The sequence below is a fragment of the Drosophila sechellia genome, chromosome 2L, assembly GCF_004382195.2.
Source record: "Drosophila sechellia strain sech25 chromosome 2L, ASM438219v1, whole genome shotgun sequence".
In the NCBI taxonomy this organism is placed as follows: Eukaryota; Metazoa; Arthropoda; class Insecta; order Diptera; family Drosophilidae; genus Drosophila; species Drosophila sechellia.
This window is the reverse complement of record NC_045949.1, coordinates 1,596,398-1,617,482: the sequence shown is the minus strand read 5'-3', so window position 1 is coordinate 1,617,482 and position 21,085 is coordinate 1,596,398. Positions and strand designations below refer to the sequence as shown.

General features: G+C 47.4%; 4 protein-coding genes across 7 annotated transcripts in view; 2 read left to right on the top strand and 2 right to left on the bottom strand.

The window, feature by feature from the left end:
• The first annotated feature begins 544 nt into the window (after positions 1 to 544).
• LOC6617392 (cytochrome b-c1 complex subunit Rieske, mitochondrial) lies at positions 545 to 2,096 on the top strand. Its single transcript, XM_002041681.2, has 3 exons — positions 545 to 731; positions 1,288 to 1,667; positions 1,794 to 2,096. Exons 1-3 carry the CDS (start codon positions 638 to 640, stop codon positions 2,010 to 2,012), a joined length of 693 nt encoding a protein of 230 aa, XP_002041717.1. The 5' UTR covers positions 545 to 637; the 3' UTR covers positions 2,013 to 2,096.
• Positions 2,097 to 2,194: 98 nt separating this feature from the next.
• Positions 2,195 to 3,369, bottom strand: LOC6617391 (myb/SANT-like DNA-binding domain-containing protein 4). The gene is made up of 2 exons (XM_002041680.2): positions 2,924 to 3,369; positions 2,195 to 2,762 (listed from the first exon to the last, which is right to left on the bottom strand). Exons 1-2 carry the CDS (start codon positions 3,282 to 3,284, stop codon positions 2,368 to 2,370), a joined length of 756 nt encoding a protein of 251 aa, XP_002041716.1. The 5' UTR covers positions 3,285 to 3,369; the 3' UTR covers positions 2,195 to 2,367.
• A 323-nt stretch (positions 3,370 to 3,692) lies between these two features.
• On the top strand, positions 3,693 to 19,798 carry LOC6617389 (rab3 GTPase-activating protein catalytic subunit). The gene is made up of 5 exons (XM_002041678.2): positions 3,693 to 5,009; positions 5,102 to 5,274; positions 18,215 to 18,744; positions 18,809 to 19,038; positions 19,093 to 19,798. Exons 1-5 carry the CDS (start codon positions 3,693 to 3,695, stop codon positions 19,591 to 19,593), a joined length of 2,751 nt encoding a protein of 916 aa, XP_002041714.1. The 3' UTR covers positions 19,594 to 19,798.
• Positions 7,942 to 21,085, bottom strand: part of LOC6617390 — a 48,264-nt gene continuing 35,120 nt past the window's right edge. For 2 of the 4 annotated variants that reach the window (XM_032721447.1, XM_032721307.1), the window contains 8 exons: positions 13,831 to 14,040; positions 12,732 to 13,682; positions 11,979 to 12,320; positions 11,003 to 11,688; positions 10,283 to 10,421; positions 9,764 to 9,888; positions 9,177 to 9,566; positions 7,942 to 8,269 (listed from right to left, as the gene is read on the bottom strand). In XM_032721447.1, the coding sequence (XP_032577338.1) occupies positions 8,140 to 8,269; positions 9,177 to 9,566; positions 9,764 to 9,888; positions 10,283 to 10,421; positions 11,003 to 11,688; positions 11,979 to 12,320; positions 12,732 to 13,682; positions 13,831 to 14,022 (2,955 nt within the window). In that variant the 5' untranslated portion in view covers positions 14,023 to 14,040 and the 3' untranslated portion in view covers positions 7,942 to 8,139. The remainder of the gene's footprint in view (positions 8,270 to 9,176; positions 9,567 to 9,763; positions 9,889 to 10,282; positions 10,422 to 11,002; positions 11,689 to 11,978; positions 12,321 to 12,731; positions 13,683 to 13,830; positions 14,041 to 21,085) is intronic. The other 2 variants (XM_032721350.1, XM_032721407.1) reach the window with 2 other exon arrangements.

Sequence of the window (21,085 nt, the reverse complement as noted above, 5' to 3'; positions counted from 1 at the left end):
GGATAGTAAAAGTCCGTTCGGTGGTTGGACCTCGTCTTTTGTTCTCCACTCGGTGGTGCGTTGACCAACCGGTTTGCCATGGAAACCCTTTTCATCTGGGCTAAGTCTATGCCACTGCAGTTTCCAATTGAAAAGAAAGGTAGTTTGCACTTGAATGCAAAGGGTGGAAGGTGAGCCTCACCTTTTGAGGGAAAACGAAAGGGGATGAAGGATTGAATGGCAAGGTGAAACAAATGCAATTTAATTCGATGCAGGATTATCCTTTCAATGTGAAATTCAAATTAAGATAAAAGCTTTTATGCACTGCGGGGTGGTTTAATAAACTACAAAATTCTCTGTTCCAAAAATGATTTAAAATTTTATTCACAAATTTAAAAAACCGTTACTGAGCTGCAATAGCAGCCAGCTACTGACAGTGAGCAGCTGTAGTGGCAACACCTAGAAAGCATGCAGCTGGCAGCACTAAAATGATGCTTTAGCCCTGGTAATACTCTGAACTATACTGGTATATTGTGGTATTATTTGCAGGTTGTCTGGTATTTTTCGATCACTTGAGTGCGGTTACACTGGTTCTCAGACGAAAACGACAAACGTCGAAATTTTCGTGATCATTTAATTATATAGGAAAACATACAAAATGATGAACGCCGTGTCGCGTGCTTACGTCAGAGGCGGAGCCCAGGTCCTCTCCACAGGATTGAAGGCGAGCGGCGTGGCCGTCAACTCGATGGGTAAGGCTCTGCGAGGCGGATTCATCGAGCTGCCAGCTGAAAACACAACCATTACATAATGAATGGATCGGGAAATAGGCGGAAAAAGTTGAATATAAGCTTTGAAATGCCGCCAGGACGCGATTTGCACTCGGCTTCACTGCGATTTGCCAAATTTCCTTACGTAATTTCAACATAACCTAGTACAATAACAACAATCACTGGCTCACAAGCACACCTGCAATTTACATCGGACCTGGTGGATATAGTCCTTCGATTCCTGCCAAACTTGGGATGTACTACCTCTGGGACCAGGGATACTATCATGCGAAGTTTGGCACCTCTGTCTTCAAGGGACGCCAAGTTATGCCAAGTTGGCCCAAGATACCCTGTGTCTGCTATAAGGAATAACCTTCAGCCTTGACAACCCCAAAACAATGTTGTTTACACTCTTCACTGCCCACCACAGAAAATCTATTACCGTACCAAAAACACCGCTCTGCAAACCATCACAAGGATCTATAGAACCTCTATACTTCACTCAATGGATAACTAATGATTCCCTCTTTTCTTCCAGCCAACCGCCAGGCACACACCGACCTGCAGGTGCCGGACTTCTCGGCATACCGTCGGGACTCCGTGAAGGACAGCCGTCGTCGCAACGACACCGCCGAGGAGCGCAAGGCCTTCTCCTACTTGATGGTCGGCGCCGGAGCCGTGGGTGGTGCCTATGCGGCCAAGGGCCTGGTCAACACCTTCATTGGATCGATGAGCGCCTCCGCCGAAGTGCTGGCCATGGCCAAGATCGAGATCAAGCTGTCCGACATCCCGGAGGGCAAGTCGGTTACCTTCAAGTGGCGCGGAAAGCCCCTGTTCATCCGCCACCGCACGGCCGCGGAAATCGAGACCGAGCGAAATGTGCCCACATCCACGCTGCGCGATCCGGAGGCTGATGATGTAGGTACCGTGGAGTGGGTCGACTCGAATGGTTTCCTCTAAGCCAGCCTTTGAAGTCAGCCCACTCTATTTAAATTGCATAACCTTTGGGAAATTCGCTCATGATGTTACTCATTTCTTCTTTAGCAACGTGTGATCAAGCCCGAGTGGCTGGTGGTCATCGGAGTGTGCACGCATCTGGGCTGTGTGCCCATCGCGAACGCCGGCGACTGGGGTGGCTACTACTGCCCCTGCCACGGCTCCCACTACGACGCCTCCGGAAGGATCCGCAAGGGACCCGCGCCCCTCAACTTGGAGGTGCCCACCCACGAGTTCCCCAACGAGGGTCTCCTCGTGGTCGGCTAGAGGAGCTGTTATCGTTTAAGCCCCCAACTGCATAGTGAATGGATCGATGTAAATTAATAAATACAACCAAACAGAACGACCGAGCATAAACGTGCAATTCATTCGAACTGAGGAGGAATAAATGTGAATGGCTTAAGTCCAGCCGCCTAAATCCAGCTTACTTGCTAAATTGTAGACGAATGTTTAGAAGTGTGACAGACATTATTAAATCTTTTGAAGATGTAAATGTTTGCTTCTGGTTTGAAATCATGAGTTTCTTTCGATTATGTTTCCCTTAACTGAACTATAGTAATTACTGAAGAGCACTGACATTATAAAGACAGGAATTAATTAAATTATCCTAGCTAGCAACTCCTTAGGATGAAGCGTTGCTTGGCCCGACTTTACGTCGTTTTTCGAGTATTTCCGCTTCGAGAAGTTCGTTTTTCAGGCGCATATTCCGCAGCTCCACCTTTCGCTGCTCCAGCTCGTATTTCTGCTTCTCCATCTCAAGCTTGTGCTTCTCGGCTGCCCGGGCGTTTTCGCATCGGTAGAACTCCTGCTGCAGCCTGATCAGAGCGACTTTTTCATCCTTCAGGATATTGGCGGCATCCTCTTCTGAGCTCACATCGACTGACCCGTCATTTGCATTCAGAGCTGAGTAGATTGGTCTGTCAACTGCATAGCTTGAGTTACTTGACACGATCTTATGTTCGGTAGAGTCGCTACTGGGGCTTTTTCGGCTGAACTCCGGTTCGAAATAGGCACTACCTGCAAGATGTTTTTAGAGTTTATCAGAGATAAAGACAACGCTGTAGAAGAACTTATGATTGTAAGATTATTGAGGTACAAATCTCATCATGAACAGATGATCTGTGCAAAAGGCTTATAATCTGGTCAACTACCATGTGATCCTACCATCCTTTACTCACTTTCTTCATTGTCAGCACCTGCAGCCAGCGAAGAAACTCCCGAAATGGACAAATTCTGTCCCGAATCTGGTGCATTGTCAATTTTTGCCTCTTCGTCACTCAGTGTTCCGTTCTTTCGCATCAGGCGCAGGTTGTTGGTGTACTTCTCCCGCAGAGCCTGCCAAGAACGCTCCACTCCGGTCTGAATGGCGAAATCCGCCTCAATTTGCTTCCACGCCTCCGATTTCTTCCGCCAAATGGCCGGATCCTTCTGCTTGTTGCGGATCACGTCGCGGTGCGCCAGGATCAGGTTCTCCAGGATCTCCTCCTCCTCGATAGTGAAGTTCTTCGCACGGGCCCTTACTCGCTTGGTCGCAAGCATTGCGTAAATAATTAAATTTCCCTTCGCAAAGACAAAATTAACAGTTTGATAAACAAAAAGCTGTTTGTTTGCCAGTCGTGCGTTGCCAGATCTTTTGATGTTAGGCAGGGATGGATGACAAGAAAAGTTTCAAATTCGGCGGTCTGTTGGAAAAAATACTAAACTCCGTCAAAATAATTAATGAATCACTGGAGCACACTTGCCAACTTAAAAGACCTATTTCAAATAAGAGGTTAAGTTATTTTGAAGTTTAAGTAAATAACAATAACTTGGCTCCTTTCCAACATCTTTCCGATGGTAGCCCTTACAATCAGCTGATCGCTAACCACAACGCTCTGGCAACGCAGTCCATTGTTGTCTACGATTTAAGTTTGTTGTCTTTTGTTTACGCGTTTAAATTCCTGTAAAATGGCCGAAGAAATCGACGATAACGAGTTTTACCGGGAGAACTTCAGTGCGGATTCCGACTGGGAGGTGTTCAATGCCCAGCTGGGCGAGATCCTCCAGAAATGGGACGTATCGGCGGATTCCGAGACCAGAAATCTCAAATCTGAAGAAATCTTCAGCTGCAATTGGAAGGTGGAGCGGGAAAGTCTGGACATGTTGAGGAATGGCATTGAAGTGGAGTATCACCAGGCCATCCTGGAGGATGAGGAACTCGCCAGAGCGGAGGCCAAGGAGAGCACCTGCCTGCAACGCACCAGTTGCCACCATGATCTCATGTCGACTGGGAATAGCTTTGGTCCTCCAATAAGAAGCTCACAGGAGCTGCACATTCTGGCCAGGATCTACGGGCTAAGGAGGTTCATTGTCCTGCACCCCGTGAATCCCACTCTTAACTACATGAAGTCCACCTCGGAGTTCAACTTCTTCCTGAGCGCCGTCGCCGTTGTTTCTGCCGAAGTTCAGAGCGTGGTGCCCATCTTCGTCCAGATCTACGATCCCAAATGGAATTACTACACGGGCGTGGCCCTGGCGCCTGCTCTAAGGACCAATTTCAGGCTGATTGGACTGGAGAAAGCCCCTCCAGAATGTCGGTTTCTGATGGGTCTGCTTACCCTGTTCAGGGAGAAGGTACCCACTTCCTACTCACAGGCGGCCATGATCTCAGTGTGCATCACCTACGCTCTGGACACCATGCGCACTCGCATGCCCATGTACGTGCCCTTCGACCACGGCCTCAGCTCCGAGGATATCGTAGTGACTGGAGAAGTGTCGCACCTGGAAGTACAGCAGTTCTGTGCCCTCCCACATGGCTATAAGCCCGAGTCACGCACGGAAATCTACCTGGTCTACACCTGGCCAGAGTTGTCCGAGCACGTGGCCTTCGATAGCGAACAGAGGAGCGACTTTGTGCCCTCCAAAGCTCCGCTGGGTAAAATCTACCTCTCGGTTGAGGCCTCGTCATATCTCTCCTGCTGCTTGAGAGATTACCAATCGGTGGCCGAGGTTACCAGGTCCCTGGAGTCCTTCGTGGGCAGAAACTTCTCCGGCACTAGCAGCGGAGCAGAGGCCGCGTCCAATCCCTTGGACCGCATCACGGAGCACAAGCTGACCAAGCGTAGGGAACGCAGCTTTGAGTTGCCGGCGCAGGCGGGATTAACAAAGCGACTACCTGGTCCCATGACCGAAAGCGAGTTGAGCGAGCTCTTGGCGTATCTGTTCCCCGATATGCATCCCGAGATGGCCTTGTTCCCCTACGCCAAAAAGAACTTCACGGATAAGGTGAGTGTAGCTCCCAGAACTTCTAGTCTAGCAATCCAATAATCATTTTGTAGAGAAACTGTACATCTTACCTCATTTTTGCCATTTTTCAGTTCGACCCCATGCGGATTAAGAGTGCCGTTCCCGATTCGTTGGTCTGTCGCCTCAGCTGCCTGCTGGCCACCTGCCACGCCCACCTGGGCAGCGTCGAGGGCATGGCCCAGGTGTGGGCGGCCTTCACCCGCCAGCTCCGTTTGCTGTGGGATAACTCGCTCACAGTGCCCGGGTAAGTAAAACGCCATGTCAGCCGACAGATAGTAACAAAAATATGCTTTATTCGGAACTTGATGCGTACGAACTAAGGACCAAAAACGAAACGTTTCGTAAATTGTCTAGTAAATTTAGTTGCTAATCTGTGAAGCCGCAAAGTTAACACTTGAATTGGAATTACATTTAACAGTATAACGCACATTTAATATGGATCGTGTACTATAACTCTAACTGCGTTGAATTGGTGGTGTTATCTCCTCAAAATCGGTTGGTGTCTTCGTTTTCAGTGATATTCTAGAGAGGAGCTCCTTTTGGGGGAAGTGCTCCACTGTTCTCCTAGTTGGAGGATGTACATATATATTTTTGTGGCTGGCAGTTTTGGTGTCACCGATTATCGTTAATATTGCTCATCGCCCGGTTGCCATTTATCTTCCAGTGCAGCTAAACTAAATTTAAGCACGTGCTCTCCTCCCGTTTCGTTCTTCATTTTTCTCAGTGTGCTAAGGCAGTTGAATTAAATTGTAATCGCTAACACTAAGTTTGATTTAAAGTTTCTTAGGCTGATTGCGGATATTGGTTCCTCTACTTCTCATTGGCTTGCTTTAAAGTGAAACATTCAACGGAAACATATTTAGTTAGTTCTTCTCTGAATTTATTGCCTAGGTTTATTGGAGTATTTGCTTACTTCTGTTCTAAATAATTGCTCCCGTTTTCCACCTAAATTGTGCTTACTGGTCTAATGCTCAAAGCCTCGCCTACAACTGGTCCTTAGGGCTAGTGTGTAGAGTATAGAGTAGATATTAGCTTACTGCACTAAGTATCTAGTGCCAGACATGGACTTGTTGTGGCTCCCAGCGGGAGCCCCGCCCACGGGCACTAAATATTGTTAACTGTCAACTGTGTTTCGCCCGGACTGGACCGGACTGTTTGTCCGGACGCGTCCCTCCAACGACAATGATAATGGTAAGGCTCGACTAGCAAGCAATACAAACCAAAAAGTGTGAATAAAACCAAAGAAGTGTAATATATTATTTTATTAAAATCTTACTGAAAGTAGAAAGCATAAACATAAGACAGAACTTAGCACGCAAATATTCGATTGAAGCTTCTGTACAAACGAAATAAAAACAAGACGAGACTTAAAATCGATTTCGAACTGAAACTGAAGCTGAATCTAAACTGACTTCAATGTGAGTTAAACTAAAGGCAGTAAATGGTTTGGTTGCTTCAAAACTACTGGAATGGGTGATCAGCTCGGGGCTGGGACAGACGAACATAGTGTGAAAGTAAATGAATTGAGCGAAATGATAAGAGTGATAAGAGTTCTAGACTAGAGAGTGTTGTTGGAATGCTTGAAAGTGTGAAAAGTAAATTCGACCTACCGCAATTGCTTATTTGGCTCTTAACTACCTTGAAAACCTTTAAACTTTGAATTACGTTCGGCTTAACTACACCTTATAGGACTGGCTGTTGCTCATTCTAGACTATGTACATATTGCTTTTGTGCTCTCTCAGCGACTTCTATGCCTGTCTATCCCAGCGCCCAACGACCCCGCCTCCTTACGCGCTAGTCATTAGTTAGTTTAATAGCTATTAAGTGGGGTTTAGTACCATATTGACTTACGATGTAGTTCCTCGATTGCTGCGGAAAGAACTGGGGAAAGTTGTGTTATTGCACTCTAAACAGCGTATAAAAATATCTATCCTCTGTACTACACCTCCACGTCTGCCATGTCCTTATAATGCATTATGCAGATCTTAGAATTCCAAGAGGCCCCGTGACAACAGCGGCATCAAGGAGCTGCACTCACAGCTCGGCCCTGTCTGCAGATGCGTCTGCCGCATCAGCATCAGCATCTGCCCCCGCAGCAGCATCAGCCAATGTCAAGTTCAGAGACAAGGACACTTCCTGCCCCTGCTGCACTTGCTCTATGCTCGACACTGAGGTGCTGGCCAAGGATGAGGCCGCCTGCTCCCCATCCTCCCCAGCTGCTGCTGTCACTGCGGCTGTCTCCTGGCTTATCTCCTCCTCCTCGCTTAGACTACAATTACATGTACAATTACAGCTATCACTAAACGTATGCGCCTTATAATTGCCGATGATGCCGTTGTGGCCGGTTGCACCATGCTTATTACTGATATTATATAAAATATGGTTAGTCGTGGTCGTTGCCATTGCGGGTAGCTGTAAACGGAAGGCGTTGCTGCGGGGAACGTGGCGTGTTGCAGCCGCACTGTTGCTACTGCTGCTGCTGTTGCTGCTGCTGTTGCTGCTGCTGCTCCTCCTGCTTGTGGGATGATGATAGATGATTTCCTGACGTTCATATTCGTTAAAATAGTTCTCGACAACGATGCCACTGGCTGATGCGGCTGCTGCTGTTGCTGCTGAAGTTGCATCTCCCAGCGCTGCTGTCATCGCAGCCAGCGGCGCCTGCTGCTGCTGGGCGATGTTGCTGCTGCTGGTTGTGTTGCTGCTGCTGCTGCTGCTGCCGTGGCTGTTGCTGTTGTCATTGCGGCCAGTACTGATGGTGTTGCTATTATGGAAATTGGCTGCTCGGGGCACCACGTCGGGGGGCGAGGTGCAGCGCTCCGTCTGCGGCATATAGTATTGTAATCGTTGATGTTGCTGCTGTGCTGGCTGATATGGCTGCTCCCATTGCTGATTGTTTCTGTGTCGTTGTTGATGTCGCTCGTTCCTCAACTGTTGCAATTGATGCTGCTGATGTTGCAGTTGCTGATGTTGTTGCTGCTGCTGCTGCTGTTGCTGACGCCGACCACGCCCCCTGCCCTCGTGCCCCTCAATGGTCGGCGTCAGATATTGTCAGAAGATGCCGTCCCAGTTTAATACAACATTGAAATATCAGGACAACGTGAGTCGCCCTCATAATGGCACTAAACCGTTGCGCGTCGTCGGATTGCGGGCCATATAGATGTCCATGTCGTGATCCGTCCAGTTGTCCGATGTATCGCAGTAGTTGTTCAGCGTGTGCGTCGATCCCGCCTGCGAGTATCTGCAAAGCAATCCAAAGAGCCAGCCAACCAGACGGTTGGTTGGTAGTTGGTATCGATTATATCAGAGATTCACTCGTGCAACACTGACGCATTGCCCAATGCGTTTGTGCGGCAAAACAGTAAAAATGCTCGAATCGAAGCGAAACGCAATTAAAATTAATGGAATCAGTGGAAATTTATACAGTGGGGCTGGGGGGAAGGGGGCCTTTGGGTTAGTAGTTAGTGGTGAAAGGAATGCATGTACACACTGTAGTTACAGAATTTTTGTACACATCAATGAAAGTTTGATTCGATTTGATTGCGGCGATGGATAGTTGCCAATCAAGGCTGAAAGTAAAGCGAGGAAGCAGTTCGAAAGTGTTTCAGTTCGGGCTTGGAAAAGTTAGCCCAGTTAATCAATGTGAAATAAGTCAGTACAGAGGGTATTTTGTACTCAGATTGAGCAAGTTATTAGTAAGCAAAACTAAGAATTCAAGAAGAATTCATCAATCAAAAAGTATTTAGATGTAGTCATCCTCTAAGTTCAAGGTGAAATGTGAAACAGCGCACACGAATCAAAGGTGTTTGATAAACAACTGGCTCATTAATCAATATCTGGCTATTTTTCTCACGACTTCTGTGAAACTCGCGATTAAATTTGGCATTGGAATTTTAGGAGACGGTTCCACCCCAATCATAAAAAAAGATAATTAAAATGACGACCAACGAAAGCCATTGAATTAAGAAACTTTCAACGCAAAAGTGGCAAACCAGAAACATAAAAGAAAGAATTGAAAGTGTTTGAATTGTTGGGGTGTGTGATATGTAATCCGTGATTAGCGTTTTACGACGATCTCTTAGTGGGTGTGAGCTCCATTTAATTAGTTTGTTTATCTCGACTCTGTGGGAGCTGTGTGCTCTACTTACCGACTTCCCGGTCGATGGTTATGTATGTGGGTGGTGTTCAGCTGCTCGCGGGATCTGGAGCGCGGGCGCGATCTCCGGGCGCTGGAGGCGATGCTGGCCGGTCCGCCGCCGCCCACCATTCCGCTCATGGCCATCAGGCTGCTCACGGGCAGCCCGTTGCCTCCGCCGCCTCCGTTTCCGCCCAGGCCACCGCCTCCTCCGTTGCCGCCGTGAATGGATCCCGCGTAGGAGGCACGGGACATGCGCTCCGAGGCGGCTGCCAGGGACTGGCGGGATTGGCGCAGCTCCGGCCGGGAGTTCACCAGGTTCGAGGGGAAGGCGCTGCCCAGGTAGCCGCGGTGCGAGTTGTTCGAGAAACTGTGCTGCGACTGTCCGTCCGCCAGGGATCTACTGTAGTTGCGTGTGAGTGGGTGTGTGGTTGTGGTTTTTGGGCGTGGGTATGTGTGTAATGCATAATCAAACAATGAAACAATGGAATCGAACGAACGAAATAAATAATAAGTGTAAATAATGCAGCAGTCTCGGAATGCAGGGCAAGCAAATGTTTGGTTCGCCGCGGATTGCAGAAGGTTGAAAAGTCGACTCACCTTGACTTGCCCACCTTGCCGGGCATTCCGGAGAAGTGGCTCCTCATGTCATCCGGTTGCTCTACGGGATAAATGCGCGGCCGCGGTATCGAGCGACCACTGTACGCCGACACTTGATCCCATTCCTGAAAAGCAGATTTCGAAGATTAGACTTAAGTCTTTAGAACTTTTCATTTCCCCACTAGCGATTTTCCCACCTTCTCATACTTAATTATTTTGAAAGCATCTGAAATACTTTTTCGCTCGCATTATTTATCTGAGCCGCGATCCACTTAATGTGCTGCCCCCCATAAACACAATCAACAGTCATCAAATCGCGTCGCTGCCAATTTCCCGTAGTCATGGACTAAGTTCCCCATTCAAGATAGCGAGCTACCCGCCAGTCCGGACAGAAAGTCAGCCAGCTATTTAGTTGGCCAGCCAGCCGGGAGCCAGAAGTGGCAACAATTTCTTGGCAAGCTCCTCCTCGAGCTAAGCCAAGTGGAGGCCCAAAGGGCGGAGGTTGGGGTTTCTACTCACCTTGTGATTGTTAAATGCCGATAGCGTTGCAATGGAGCCAAGTGGTCCCGGTGAACCGGTCGGACCGCAGCAATTAACGGGCAGACCTCCAATTGGCAGCGGACTCTTCTGCTGGCTGCTCTGCAGCTTGCGGGAGCGTCTGAAAAAGAAACAAACGGAGCAAGGATGAGTCTCGACAAGAAGTGGGGGTTCTAAATACCCTGCCAAACAAGTAATCGCATCATTTATCTCGGCAGAATTAGTTGAGAAGCGTTTAACAGTTCTAAACGGCGATTTGGCATATTAAACTACATTTCACATAACTAAAGTGTAGATAACATATATGAAACAAAAGAAACCATCATAGATCCTCCAAATTTATGAGGGCATATGCGTGTTTGACATAAGCCTTGTTTTTCTTGCAAGTTAAGCCAATGATAATCTTAACAACCTTCCTAAGCAAATTACAATAACCTTTGGCAGAGTACAATGGGTTGCACCGAAAGATGATGAAGTGCAAAGATACTGTGTAGAGCGTAACAAATTTCACGCAGGGCTATGGGGCAAGAATACACTGTATACTGTATAGGAAAGTGGCAACGACTTAAGGACCTGCGATAAATCAGCCAGTCACTTTGCACAGCAATTGGCTTTGTCCGTGGCTCAGTTGTTGGGTAATAACTCTTTGGTTGGCAGGGAAGCAAGGGGAGAAGGAGTATTCAAAGTACAGAGGAAACCCACCTGCTGGCAGCGATGAAGACTATCACGGCCACAATGATGGTGCCACAAATGGCCGCACTGGCCGCAATCGTTATCTTGTCCATGTTGGAGGCCTGCGAGGCGACAGTCCTCACTTCGCGACACTGCTGGTAGGGAACCGTTTCCGGGGTCACGTGGAGCTCCTCCAGCGAGATGACGCACACGATAATGCACTCCTGGGCGGGGACATTCTTGATCTTGAACTCGCGCTCACTGGACTCCAGCGGAGGTCCCTGCTTGAAGGCCTTCTCGCCGAACAGGCGGTAGACCACGCGGAATCCCAGGATATTCGCCGTGTCCGAGTCCCACTGGATGATCACGGAGCTATCCTGGCGGAAGGCGTGCTTCACCTGCACTTCGTTGGCATCGTCGATGCGAGTGCCCCTCTGTGGTGGATAGCCCAGGACAAGTGGTGGCCTCTGCGGCTTGTGCAGACCTCCTGCTCCTCCTACTCCACTATTGCCATTGCCATTGGTCACTCCTTGGCGCCATCCCGGCGCCTGCTTGCCGTTGCCGTGACCCGTGGACGTTGAGGATGAGGAGGAGGAGCTGCTGCTCGTCGTGATGGAGGTGGCCTGAACTGTGCCCGTTCCATTCACCGGGGGATTGGAAACTGGCGAGGCTGTGGTGGCCGATATCGCTGTAGTTGACTTGGTCGGAGGACGAGTCTGTTGGAGTTAGTATGGGAAAATGTATAGGTATCATACATATGTGAGAATTAAAGTTCAAAGCTCAATCAAATATGTATGTTTATTTTTAAGAGTGCTTTAAGAATGACCCATCAACCCAGTGCGAATAATGTCTCTTGATTCATTTGACAAAGTGTCGCCGAGGAACCGCAAATGTACGGACACTTTATGCCACCATAATATACTACCCCCTTTCTTTTATTTGCATTTTATTTCCCCGCAATTGTTAACTTAACGATGCCGCCCGGTTTTATCACCTGCCCACTCACCGTGCTCCTCCTGGTTGTTGGCTCCGCTGTGGTTGTCGTTGTGGTTGTTGTGGGTGTTGTCGTCGAGGTGGAGGAGCTCACACTGCTGGTCACCGGAGCAGAGGCAGCGGTGCCAGTGCCCACTGTACCCGTTCCCGTGCCCGTGCCCGTTTCATATTCCACGGAGTCGGGCGACGAGGGCAGGGTGGGCTTCAGGTTATCGGCCAGGCCAACGGGTCCACGTAGGGCCGCATCGGCAATGTCCGGGCAGCTCAGCTCCTCCGGCTGAATGGAGTAGAAGCCTCGGTCCCGGAAGCGAGGTGGGGTGCCACAGAACTGGGGATTCCGTTCGCGCGATGTAACCTAAGGCCATGCGGGGTGGTGTTGGGTGTGCAAAGCAAACCAGACCAAAACACAGTTAATGAAACGAACGTTGGCAAGTTTGCAAAAAGATCCAATCGGAAATGGTCCATTTGACAACAAGTTTTATTGAGGAAACCAAAAAAAAAAGGAACTGTGGGAACTAGGGATGCTGGAATTGGTCGTTGATATTTATTAAAGGAATTTCTGTATCAAATTGAAACAAGTTTAAATCATTGAATTATGTAAGATGGCCCGGTAAAATATTCCATTAAATATTTGTGCAGAAGTTGATAGCTTTCAAGAGTTTGGTATTTCAGCAAATTGAAGATTGGCTGGAGTTAATTTGAAAGGATTTGTCTGGCATCTAGTTACAATTTCGGATTGCATTCGAATTTAAAAGGTTGCACTCACCTGCAAGTCGCCATTGCGAATCCACTCGGCCACCCATCGCAGCTTGCAGTCGCAGTGGAGGAACCTGCCTCCGAGGGAGAGTCCGCGGAGTGTGGCATTCAGGTGGGCGAAGGCGCCTTCGGGCACGCTGCTCAGTGGATTTCCGTCCAGGGCCAGCAGGGTGATGCCCGGATTGCCCCGGAAGGCGGCCTCCGGCAGGCTGGTCAGCAGATTGAATCCAATGTCCAGGACACGCAGCTCCTTCAGCGAGTGTACGGCTCCGATGGGAAATTCGGCCAGCAGGTTGTTGAGCAAACTCAGCGAGCTCAGTGTTTTTCGCACGCCGGCAAATGCCGTTTCGCCGATACTCTGGATTAGATTCCTCTCCAGATTCAAGGCAGTCAGTGCGTCCAGACCATCAAAGACCCGAATTCCGCCCGCTCCCGGCAGTTCTTTGATGCCATTCTGGGAGAGATCGAGGAAGGCCAGGCTCTTCAGACCCCTAATACTTTCCGGCACCTTCCGCTGCTTCGTGCCCTTCAGATTTATGTTCTTCAGACTCTGCTCCAGCCCCCTAAATGCATTGCTGGCCAGGGTGACATTGTTATCGTTCAGTTTGAGGGTGGAGAGCTTTGTCAGACCCACAAAGGCGTCGTCGGGAATGTGACTGAGCTGATTTTTTGACAAATCCAGCAAGTTCAGCTTGCCCAGGACCTTTAGCGCCTCCACCGGCACGTCGGTCAGCAGATTATCCTGCAGATTGAGATTCCGCAGCACCGACTCCTGGCCCTTGAAGGCACCCGTCGCAATTCTCTGGATGCCGCAGCTCGAGAGCTGCACATTGTGCAAGCTCAAATTTCTGAAAACGGCGTCGGGCAGCTCGGAAATCGTGGAGTTGTTCACGTACAGCAAATCCACGGGCTTCAGGCGGGCGTGGGTGTTCATCGCATCCAGGAGTTGCGAAAAGTCCACCTGGATAAAAAGGAATAAGAGGTTGTACAACCAACCACTTAAGTATTGTTGGTCCAAAAGAAGGAAATTAACCGGACTTAAAGATCTACTTGGATACCACACCAGATTAGGTTTGCATATTCGTTTAGAATGAGGAATCAACTCTCACCTGATCGCATTGCACGGATAGCTCCCTGCCCAGGTTGTAGGCGCAGATGCAGCTCGTCTGCAGGTCGGGCACATCCCGCTGCCAAGGACACTGGGCGTGGGCCACGTGGAGCCTGCCCAGGATGAGTGGGAGTAGCAGGAGCAGGGGCGTGGTCGCTGCTGGTAAAGCTGTTGTCGTTCGGCCTGGTCTCATCTTGGTGCCGGCATAGAGCTGCAAGTAAATGGGAGAAGACGGCGCTCAGTTAGAGAGACTGAATCCTGCTGGGGCTCAGTGAAAAAGTGAAGGTTGTCTGGGCCAGTCCGGCAATAAATTACCCAATTAATACTGTCGCCTGGCAGGCAAATCGCCCCCTCTTTTCTAGTGTCTTTCACTGGTCAGTTGGTCAAGGATTGGCATTGGGGTAAGTGTCTAGGAGTAGAAGTGTACACAGAAAGAAATGCAAAGCAATCTCAATAAATGTTCAAGCCATTTATATAGATAGCACATACATTATTTTACTAGCACACAAATGACTTGTGATGTTTTTCTCACTGCATGGGAAGTGCAAGTGGGCAGGCTTAATCAATCAGTTTTGGCAGGCTACTTTCAATTTCATTTTCATGCTCGTTAGACAGCAAACAGTGCGTGATAGAGGAGCCCCATCCCATGCCATCCCATGGCAGCCCATTCCAGTGATCTGATCCTTGGGGCAGTTTAGTTTTGATTAATTTGCCCGTCTGCCTGGCTGCGCCTGTCAAACGAGGTGCTTCAGTTGGCCTTTCCCGCTCCGCTTTCGGCCATAAAGTAGGCATAAAAAACAGGGTAAGCAAGACGTAGCGAAAGTAAATCCTTTGCATCCCTTTGGGGACTCCTTTTCAAAAAGGGAACCGCCGCCAAACGCTCCAAATAAAATAGTGTTGCGCGGCGCAGTTTTTTGTTGGCCATTTAATTTAATTTGGCCGCATCATAAAAAAGCCAAGCACGTGATGCTGCCCCCCTTTTCACCGCCCAAGCATTTTTCGCCTTTAACCCCTTTTGAACCCCTCAAAAGTAAACAATGGACGATGAGTTAAGGGTCAGCAGAGAAGCTGTTGACCTTTTTGCATAATCATGAGTTATGATGACACACAGTTTCCTCCTCTTTCGCTTGTTATTGTCTGAGACAGTTTTTATTCCGCAGATCATTGTTATATTATGTGATTTCAAGCAGAAATTTCAGATGGAAAGGCACAGGTGAATGGACTGCCTGCCATTCTTCCATGGCCAAATCAATGTTGATTGAGTGAGTTTAAAAATTCAAAATATATTAATCAAATTAGAGGAAATCATGAAACGCAGAAAAATTTTGCATCGTTTTCGTGCCCTAATCAATCAAATCGCAAGATTTACAGTACAGATTTCCCATATAATTTCAAATCAAACCCGAAGTTTATGGAGATGTTACTCGATTGCAAATTAAAGTACCCCGTCCACTTTTCGCTCCTCTGCAACTGGCGGATAAACCGCAGAGTAATAATTAAACTGCACGCTCCGCTGCATTCCAAATAATAATCAACATTTTGTCTTTTGATTGATAGTTTTTCCTCCATCTCGGCAGCTGTGTCACGCCTCCCTGAATCCGAAACCCAAGCCCCTAAATCCGAAATCCATGAGATACATCCCCGCGGGCGACGGCGGCTCTTGAGGTTGATGTTTCAATTGTCCGCTGCGCCTGACTTCATTTTTCATGGCAATTGGGGGTTTTTGCTGGGCTCTGTCTCTTCCTTAATTCAACTTATAAATTGCATTACGTGGCTAAATCCGCAAAAAAGAAGCGGGCTGAAATATATTTCAAGCTCCACTGTGCACTAGCCCCACTCGTCCGGCTCTTTCCCATTTCTCATTTCTCTCTCAGCTGTCTGGCCGCAAATTTAATTAAAAAATTCTTGCACCATTTTATTCCCTTTCTTTCATTCGAGAGACGCGTCGCCTTTTGTTGTTTTCTTCTGCGTATTAATTGCATCACTAAATTTTTTAATGCGCGGAAAGTGCGAAAATTGCAGCGGGAAAACAATGGAGGCAATGCAGTGCGACTGGATAAATGAGAATCGAATGGAGCACAGTTGCAGTCCAACTCAAAAAAGACAACTTAAATTACATTTTACAATTGAAAGGATGGGCTATTTAAATGCGGATGAAATCTTCTAATCAGAAGACTAGAACTTCAACTTAAAAATTGTATTGAAAACTTCCTCCAACCTTTGTATATCATTATTATATTTATAGTTTAAGTATATATTTTCGATTTAACTCAGGCCAGTCCAGGGTATTTCAGGAATTGCACCTTTTTGCCCGCTCAACCGAAAAGCTTGAGAGGTGCAAATGATTTTCCTATTCCTCTCACTCGGTGGCTGTTTCTTTTGTTGTGACCGCATAATTATTCATTTTTTTTTTTATTTTTCGGCGGTCGCCGGTTGGCAAATTTGCATTTTTAGACAATGGTCGAGCGGTTAATTTTTTCCTCTCTGTTTCTGTTTGGCTAGATTTTTTCATCCACCTGCCTTTCGGGCCAAGTTGGGCAATCTTCTGGTCCCATCGCACAGCTCTAGGCGCAAAAATGTTTTAATTGAAGTTTTATTCACCAAAAGCCGGGCATTCTTCTGGTGGGCGTGGCTCGGGGGTGGCTGTGGGCTTAAGGTCACATAATGCTGTTAAGCATTTAAGTGGATTAGAATTTCTGAGGTTGGAAAAAGTGAGTTTGTTTTTTGTGTTCTCTGCTCGCTCTCGCCAGAAAAAGTTGTCAATTGAAAAGTTTATATATAGATGGGATTATATATAGCACCGGCTGGTTTTCGGCTCGGATTGGTGTGCTGGCCAGGTGTGAGTGCGTGGGCCGATAATTTTTTGGGTCAGCTTGGCCACAGGAATTAAGTCGAGAGCAGCCCCATGGACTGGGTTGCTTTTTGAGCTTGAACCGATGAAGTTTGAAGTCGTTTCGGGGCATATTAATTTTGCATTTGCAGGGGAGAATTAACTTTCGCCGCGGCGTCGAAAGGGTTGCAATCCCTTGAAAAGGTCTCGCAGCTTTGAGTTCAACTAATTTGTTTAGGATAATAAATCACTTTAATTTATTAAATAATTGATACAGTTAAGTTGTCGCACTTCTGAGCGCTTGAATTATCCCATAAATTCCTCGAAAATCCCCTGACAAAATCCCCTTTTAAATATTCCGGCTTTAGTATTCCATTTTGGCACTGAGGCCAAAAAACAATTGCCATTTAACCGCAGCTTATCCTTTTGGCCATTGAAGCCGACTGAATTGTTCTGTTGGCCACACAAAAATAAACGTAACTCGGGCTAGTTTATTGGGGCAGCCCCCAGGACGATGATGATGGTGGGGAACCAGGCAGAAATAGACATAGAATTAATGACTTGGAGCACACTTGATGTTCCTATTTCAGTGCAGCCAAAATAAGCGTGTCGAGGAGGTGGCCAAATGCCTAGAGAGCGGGGCATTGTCAAGTGGCCAACATTGGGTCAATAAAAGCAAAGAGCCATTTGTCAGCTAGCTTGCTCTGTCGCCCGCTGTCAAGTTGAGTGCAATTTTAGCCACTTTAAAAACCTTTTAAGCAGCTGCTCCTGCGATGCAGCTGTCCACGCAGCCACTAATAAGGCAACTTTTATGCAAATGCCAAGTGCAGGAGCTGCAGGGCTCCCCTTTTTCGGTTGCCCAACAGGCAGCCACTGTCCTGGTCCAAATAACTCACTTCCCCCTACATTAAGGGGACCCATGTTGCCGAGCCCAAACCTACTCTGCTCCAAAAGTTCACCGAACTCTGGGACTGAGTCACCTCCACTTCTCGGGCTCATTGGCTATGCAAGACCAGAGGGCCACGCACGCGTTGACAGCCATGATGAGCGTGAATATCAATTGGTTTACCAGGAGGGGATAGATACTCGTATGTGTCTGAACGTGGGACCCTCCCATAGTTTGCCCTGATGTATGCGTGGCGACTTGGCCCAGAGAGCTCGCTTTTGGCCGCCTTTGTCAAGTTTATTGTCACGGCGACTGAGATTGGCCCCAAGAATGTGACTGATATGCCCACAAGGCGGTGGAAGATTTGGCCCAGCCATGAAAAGGTTGAAGCATAAATTAAGACTAAGATGAAATCTTAAACTTGAACACTGTGATTCGAGGAAGAAGCGAAGTTAAGATTATGAATGCTGCACACCACTTTATTCCGCACTAAAGCAATCTTAGAAGAAGAATTTTCTTTTAAAGTTAAATATCTAGGAAAGAAAGAATTCAATAAGGCACATAAACGAAACCAAACGGCATAAACCTAATTAATTAAGTGAATGTATCAACACCTCCGTTGTTGTTCTCAACATGCTAACACCTTCGAATTCACTGGATTTCCCCCAGAATTTCCGCTGGCTTTCCCGACACGCGCACCTGCCTCCTCCACCAGAAACTACAGATGCTCAACGTTTGCGTGGAGCGTCGCGTGCAACGGGAGGCGAATAGCAAAAGAAAATCCGAGGGAATGGTGGGAAAAGCCAGTTCCGAGGAGGAAGAGGATGAGGACGACGACGAGGGCGAGTTCTTTGACTGCGATGATCTGACTGCCGGTGCGGGCTCACCCACAAAAGCAGTTCTTAGTCTGAAACCAGAAGGTCGCCTCAGGCGTTTGAACAACGAGCGATTGCTGGAGGAGCTCGATGAGTATCTGTATATCCCAGATACCCAGGAGCCCGTTCCAAAGACCGAGGATCAGCTACAGGACGATGCCGAAGTTATGCTTAAGCTGGGACCAGGTTCGGGCCTAACCACTCAAATGATGTGTACTTCATTGCTCTCCGATATGGAAGCCTTCAAGGCCGCCAATCCCAGGGGCATTATGGAGGACTTTATACGCTGGTACAGCCCAAAAGACTGGGAGGAGGTCACTGATGGTACGTGATTTACATTTGATAAGGATGAATCATTTATTCATATCTATACCTTATTTTATTAAAGAATTGGGCCAGGTGAAGCATCAACTTAGTATTCGGATGACCACTGAGGGCAACACCTGGCAGAAGGTCTGGGAACAGGCTCAAGCCGTTCCAGTTAGCAGGCAAAAAAGGCTATTCGACGACACTAACGAAGCTCTGAAAGTTCTTCACTATTTGGAGACCCGAAAAATGCATGAGATTTACAATCTGACCATAATTCCCCTACTGCATTCAGCAATACTAAAACTGGCTGTAAGTAACTTGGACCTTTTTAAAGATTCTTTGTTAATAAGCACATATTTGCAGGACATCCTAAGCAACGCCAAACTGGAAGATTTGTTTAGCTCCCAGATCGGGAAACTTCTCAGCGATCTCTGTCGTCTCTCACGATCCCATTCGGATGATCTTCCGCCAGTAAAACCCTTATTGGATGACCTGGCCGAGTTGGAGCGTCGGTTCTACCAGTTCAAGTGCTTCGAACAGCTATCGGGATATCCGAAAAGAAGCTCCCTTCAGCAAGTGAAACTTCAGTTCGAGGAGATCCTTCGCAATGACAACTGTTGCACGATTGTAAATCGAAGACTGACTGCAGCTGGCGATGGCACTTTGTATGACATACTCATACCCAAACTGGAGGAGGACATGGCGGAGCGGCTAATAAGCAAGGATTACATCATTCGGTTGGACGGGAACACAAAGACCCCAGAGAAGGGTCTATATTTGGGCCCACAGTTCATGAGGGCCATTGTAACCGGGGAGAAGCTGAGACTTTGTGGAGCGTTTACAGAAAGTACGGCGTTTGTCTAAGTCAAAACATATAAAGTAGTTAAGTTATATAAATCTAATCAAATTAGACATTCTCACAATTATAAAAAGCAGAATAGATGGAATGGGCATGCATTTTCATCTTGTAACTCCACACAAAATATTATATTATAGTAATAATCATGCTACTCAAATTGGTGTTATTGGTGCTATGTAAAGGAATAAACGTACAGAAAATCCAGCACAATGTGGAACAACATTTCCTACCAATCTCTTAGCTCCATCTTTTCAGGGAATTGACCTCTGAGATCTTGGCCTCATATAATCACATAATCACTTCTGCAGCCGCAAGTCTTGGGGCCAAAAGAAATCCGCATGGAAACTCCGCTTGAATGACAGGCCAGGAAAGCGAGGAAAGCTCTTCTGCTACTTTTCCTAGACCAGCAAACTTTGGCCAGGCAATTCCCAAAATGCGAGGAAATGCCGGTCGGGGCCATAAGCAAATTGTGGGCCATGTTTAACTGGAATTATTTTAAGCGCACACTTCAGCCAAGAAGAAATAGGAGGAGGGCCAGAAATCGCTGGAGAAAGAGGTGGCATCGAGGGACCTGGCAGACATGAAACATTTCTCCACCGGGCTCGTTTGCTCCTCGGGTTTGCTGGTAATGTTTTCTACACTAAATTACCTACGGGCAATAATTGTTTTGTGTACATGTCGGTTGTTGCCTCATAAAGCTGGCAACAATGTTTCCAGCACCACTATTCCACTGCCCACCCACTACCCCCATTGCCATTGCAAAAACTACCCTTTCTCGCCTCTTTGGCCAACCAAAAATGTAAGAGTGCAAAATAAATTTGTATTAACTGCATTTGAGGGCAGGAATTATGTGAGTGCCAGGGCATTTCGCTGCACTTGGCCCGGTGCTCAAATGCAGGGCATCTGCTGGATATGAGTGCCGCCACACTAACCAGCTTCCACACATTCCATTTAAAGGCTTAAACTTGTTGGTAATAGTGTGGATGCAGATTAAGTAGTTATTTCTGGAAAACGCCTAAGACTGCCAAGTCAGGAAGTAATTTCAAGGACGGCTGATTTTTATTAGCATTTATTAGGACTGGGCAACATGTTATGTCAATGCGAAGGCTATTCTTGCCTTTTGTGGATACATAAGCTTCCCTTGGCCAACAGAATCGCTTGGACCCATTTCGCTATTTGTGGCAGTGACACCTTGCAAATGGTTTTATGACGCCATTAGTCGAACCGCCGAAGGACCAACTCGATGAATTTATTGTTGGCTGCTTTTGGGGATTCATAGCTAGTGGCCATTCAATAAATCAAAAAACAAATTGTGCATACAAAAGTAAGGCAAACATATTGCAAATGATATTCATACAGACAGATATGCTCTGTTTATGTGCAATAAAATAATATGGGAAAAAAAGTCAGAGCGAGCTTAATTAAATTCTTGCATTCAATTTGGCATGAAATGGTCGAATTCGAAGGGCGAGTGAAAAGTGGAGTTCGCTTCCAATT

Excerpts from the sequence above, each read along its gene's own strand:
- LOC6617392 (XM_002041681.2), top strand. The coding sequence starts at position 638 with ATGATGAACGCCGTGTCGCGTGCTTACGTCAGAGGCGGAGCCCAGGTC. Across the intron at positions 732-1,287 it reads CGTGGCCGTCAACTCGATGG|CCAACCGCCAGGCACACACC; the intron begins GTAAGGCTCTGC and ends CTTTTCTTCCAG. Across the intron at positions 1,668-1,793 it reads GCGATCCGGAGGCTGATGAT|CAACGTGTGATCAAGCCCGA; the intron begins GTAGGTACCGTG and ends TTTCTTCTTTAG.
- LOC6617391 (XM_002041680.2), bottom strand. The coding sequence starts at position 3,284 with ATGCTTGCGACCAAGCGAGTAAGGGCCCGTGCGAAGAACTTCACTATC. Across the intron at positions 2,763-2,923 it reads AGGTGCTGACAATGAAGAAA|GTAGTGCCTATTTCGAACCG; the intron begins GTGAGTAAAGGA and ends AACATCTTGCAG.
- LOC6617389 (XM_002041678.2), top strand. The coding sequence starts at position 3,693 with ATGGCCGAAGAAATCGACGATAACGAGTTTTACCGGGAGAACTTCAGT. Across the intron at positions 5,010-5,101 it reads AAAAGAACTTCACGGATAAG|TTCGACCCCATGCGGATTAA; the intron begins GTGAGTGTAGCT and ends GCCATTTTTCAG. Across the intron at positions 19,039-19,092 it reads CAGCAATACTAAAACTGGCT|GACATCCTAAGCAACGCCAA; the intron begins GTAAGTAACTTG and ends ACATATTTGCAG.